Source organism: Arachis ipaensis, chromosome B05 (assembly GCF_000816755.2).
Source record: "Arachis ipaensis cultivar K30076 chromosome B05, Araip1.1, whole genome shotgun sequence".
NCBI lineage: Eukaryota > Viridiplantae > Streptophyta > Magnoliopsida > Fabales > Fabaceae > Arachis > Arachis ipaensis.
The window spans coordinates 66,959,234-66,963,564 of record NC_029789.2 but is presented as its reverse complement, the minus strand read 5'-3'; the positions used below and the strand labels follow the sequence as shown (position 1 = coordinate 66,963,564).

At 32.4% G+C, this 4,331-nt stretch overlaps 1 protein-coding gene across 2 annotated transcripts; it reads left to right on the top strand.

The window, feature by feature from the left end:
- LOC107643679 lies at window positions 584–3,597 on the top strand. 2 transcript variants are annotated; one of them, XM_021123984.1, is made up of 4 exons: window positions 584–842; window positions 1,613–2,416; window positions 2,447–2,688; window positions 3,235–3,597. In XM_021123984.1, exons 2-4 carry the CDS (start codon window positions 1,646–1,648, stop codon window positions 3,458–3,460), a joined length of 1,239 nt encoding a protein of 412 aa, XP_020979643.1. In that variant the 5' UTR covers window positions 584–842; window positions 1,613–1,645; the 3' UTR covers window positions 3,461–3,597. The 2 variants fall into 2 exon arrangements, with proteins under 2 accessions (XP_020979643.1, XP_016202884.1); XM_016347398.2 differs by having other exon boundaries at window positions 1,613–2,688.

Genomic DNA, 4,331 nt, shown 5'->3' with positions numbered 1-4,331 from the left:
GTAATGGCTGCCTTCTATTTTTAGGTATTATATTAAACTACAACTTAAATTTATAATTATTAGTTAAAAAACTTACAATTATATACTATTTTTATTATTTTAGTTGAAAATAATATATTTTGATATTGTTTTTTATGATTACTGGCATTTTAAATGCTTTATGTCTTAATTCTTTTAGCAAAACTTCAATAATTCATAAAAGTTACAAAATAAATAGTTATAAATCAAAATAATAGACAAGAGTAAAAGTTGTGATAATAATACTTGGTGATAATTAATAAGGATAGGGTGAAGAGAAGGTAGAAGGAGAAAAAAAAAACGAAAAAGAAGAACAAAGTAATATAATATTGGCTATGAGACAATGACAGGTATGTATATAGAGAATAATATACAGTAAGAGAAAGAATAGTATTTGATATAGTGAAAAATGTATAATTTTAAAAATAAAAATATAAAAATTAATCTTTTAAAAATAATTAAAAAATGGCTGAACATGGTAGTCCCCGTTGAGCGGCGAGTAATAATATTTTTTTCGTTTTTTGTGTTAATAATGTTAAATTAGATTAGATATTCAGCAGTTATATTTGTTAGCGTAACCACTGGGAATTTGAGTTGTTTATACAACATAATACTATGGCGTGCAACAACAAATTAGTTATTCGGAGAATGAAATTGAAAACAAGTGAAATCCTTGCAACACATCTCGTCTTACCTGATTCTGCCCCTCCAAAAATCCTAATCCCTAATTTTCCTCACATCCTTTTTCGTCTAGAATTCAAACAATTTCATTATTGCAAAAATCAACATCAAGCGAGCTTTCCCAGTCTCATGATCATTTCCAGGTATCTTCCTTACCTTTCCATGCAAAACTCATTTCATTCTTAATAGTAGGTTTTGGCTTCTAAATAATTGGGGTCTCCATAAGGTTTAACTTCATTTTGACTTTCATAATATGCTAGATTTCTTTCTCCAGTTTATTTGCCTGATTTTTTTTTTTGGTAATAATAAAAGCTAAAATTAAAAGATTAAGTATTTATCTATTCAATTTTTTGGATTAAGGTAAACTAATGGAAGTTTAACAATTAACTTGGTGACATTACATGTTATGGGATTATGGAAATGTGCATCTAATTGTTTATTTTCAATGAATTTTTTTCCCTTTAATTGATTAATCTCAAGATGGCTAAATAAGTCTATATGGAAAAGGTTTACAAATTGACAATATTGGATTACGATTAGGCTGCATAAAGATGTGGTATTTTTTTGTGTTCTTACTCGGAGATATATGAAAATTCCAACATGTTGTTTATCTTTACTGATAAAGAATACTTTTGTCATTCATAGATTATTTTTTAATCGAGATTTCATAATCTAATAATCCTGAATGGCCATTTTATTTGCTCTGTTTGTTTAATATTCTTCCTCTTTCATATTTTTTAAAAATGAAGAAAATGATAATTTGAGGCACCCCAAATGACTGCATCAACTATGAAAATAACCTAAAGTTTGCATTCATCTTCCTGACCATAGAAACTACTTTTAAATTGAAGTAAATTCAGTAATGCATTTGGAAAGCATGTGAGGAGCTAATTATTCAAGAAAAATTATGCAGGGTTATAGAAGAGAAGTAGAACAAGTGTTCGTGATGTCTTTAGAGACCTTTCATTGTGGCGTAGATGATAAATGTGCAAAGAAAAGTTCAGAAACTAGTGAAAGCAACAGGTGTATTAATTCACATCCTGTGATATTTGACTGGAGAGGAACCAATAGACATACTAATTCAAACCCTGAGATCATTTATCGTAGTGGAAGGAGTAGGCATACTAAGTCAAATCCTGAGATAATTGACGGAAGTGAAAGTAGTATTACCTCAGAAAGGCACACAATTGTTATATCTAGATTTAAAGGTGGTAAGAAAGATACTTCTAACACACAAATCAATGGCATTGAAAGCATATCAAACTCAGCCAGAAAGGTGGATTCTTCCTTTATGTTAGAATCATCAAGTGATAGCTCGGATAAAGTGGATATCACCACATCTAGCACATCTAAATACTCATCCAAACATGGAACAAATTATCCTTCTAGTAGTGAGAGCTTTGTCAAATCTGAGTATGGCAACAAACTTGTTGCCACCCCACCTTCATTTCAAGATTATGGTGTCCAGAAGAGGAATGATTTTCCACTAACTGCAAGACCTCCCATCCAGGTGATGGATCGATCATCAGGATATGATGCTTCTAGGATCCCATCTTCAATATTCGAGAAGCCTGCAAATCCATTGGACTGGAGTGTTGCTTCTAATGAATCATTATTTAGCCTTCATGTAGGGAATCTTAGTTTCAACAGAGACCATGTATTTGTGAATTATGAAGTAAGCATGCCCCATGAAGTCCCCCAATCTGGTGACCTAAGTGTGTTTATGGAAACTCCATCATTTTTAGCAGAGGACATTCATTCTCCCATAATAGAGGAGATCAGCAATGTCACACAGAGTGACGTCGTAGAGAGCCTGCAAATCTACAGAACATCAAGTGCATCTTTCATGATAGAAGAAATTCCTTGTACAGACCAATATGAAATAAAAGATTTATCACGAGCAGAAAGTGACAATTCATCCGGATCCTTGACTGTTGACCTTACTCAAATTACCGGAACCACCCCAAAGCAATCTTTTTCTTTTCCAGCGTGAGTCCATATTTGTTTCTGTTTTTGAGACAATCTTGATTTATTCTTTAATAACTATACATTATCTATATCACATGTCTTGCATATTTTGCTTCTTTTCTAATTCTAGTTGGATGTTTTGCGTTTGTGGATGGCTTTCTTGCTGCCATTTGTTGTCATTCTTAAGTGTTTTTGTTGTTGGACATTCTGCCATTTGTGGAACATAGCCCAAAAAAATGCTTTGATCTTGACTCATGCCTTTCCATCTCCTGTGTATTATTAGGCATATGGTTGTAGAAGTTATACATCTCTTCTATTTATGTTACATAGTTCATTTTCCCATTCATTTCACCTTAAGATTTAATCAAATATAATCTAACCAAATCACATTATCGTAATCATCATCAACATTTTAATAATTCCAAGCATTGTCTATTTTCTTTCATAACCCTTGTTATCTATTTTGTTATTAGCACATGATTTACAGGATTATATAATTGTTCCGAGATTAACTTTATCTCAAATTGTAAAAACACACTGATGGTAATCTGTTTGGGATTCTTACAGTTTGATGGAACCAGAAAGAATTAGTACAACAGAGACGGATATTTCTCAACAGATACCATATGAAAAGCAAGAATCATCAGTAAAAGAAACTAGAAAACCAAGAACCAGTTGCTGGAGTTGTCTCAAATCTTGCAATTGGTGTTGTTGCTTTCCATGTCCTTCTTGTGCTTTCTGTAAGAGTTGTTGTAAATGGAATGCTTGTAAATGTTGCAAATGTTGCAGTTGATTAGTTACTATTTTCATTCATTAGGTACCTACCTCTCAGGTTTCAAATGTGAATGCGCGTCATAGATGTTGGACAAACTTTTTTTTTTTTTACTTCATATGTGCCACCATCCATTTTAAATGATGGCTTATGAATTAGTTGTGGGTTTAAATTAGCAGCATTTGGTAGCAATAATAATAATAAGTTGGGGTACATATCCAAGCAATGTTTCATCAAAGTCCATCCAAGCAGGCTCAAAACAAAAACAGAAAAACCAATCTCATTGAATGAAACGTGTATACACGTGCGGAAACCTCCCCCCAAACGTTACCATTCGCGCTTAAATATGAAACAATGTTCATTCTTCACTATCGAAACCGCTACTGCTACTGGAAATTTTCAAATTTCTCTCAAAATCTCTCAAACCGCGTTCGTGTTCTCTATGGAAACTGCCGCTACTCCAGAATTGCGTCAAGCTTTCGAAAAGAAGAAGAAAAAAAAAAACAAAAACAAGAATAGAGACTCCGCAAGGTATGAAACAAGAATAGAGACTGCCGCTATTGTTATTATGTTCATTTAATTTCGCGCAAAACTCGCGTTTCTCCTAGTTTGATTTAAGGTTTAGTGGATTGAGTTGGTGCGTTTAGTAGATCGACTTATTCTAATTCCATTTTTTTCCTCAATAACTAGGGCATACGAATGGAAATGTATTGTTATTTGTTTTCTGTGATATATAATTCGGTTCATTGTAGTTGGTGATTTACATTCACTTGATTGTTAAGTGTTCAGTTAAGTTCTTTTGCATGCAGAAATATTTTTCTTGCTAATTGAATGTTTATCACGTTTTATTCAAATATGAATGGAGTTCGGTTAATTGGAGTTGGTGATTTAT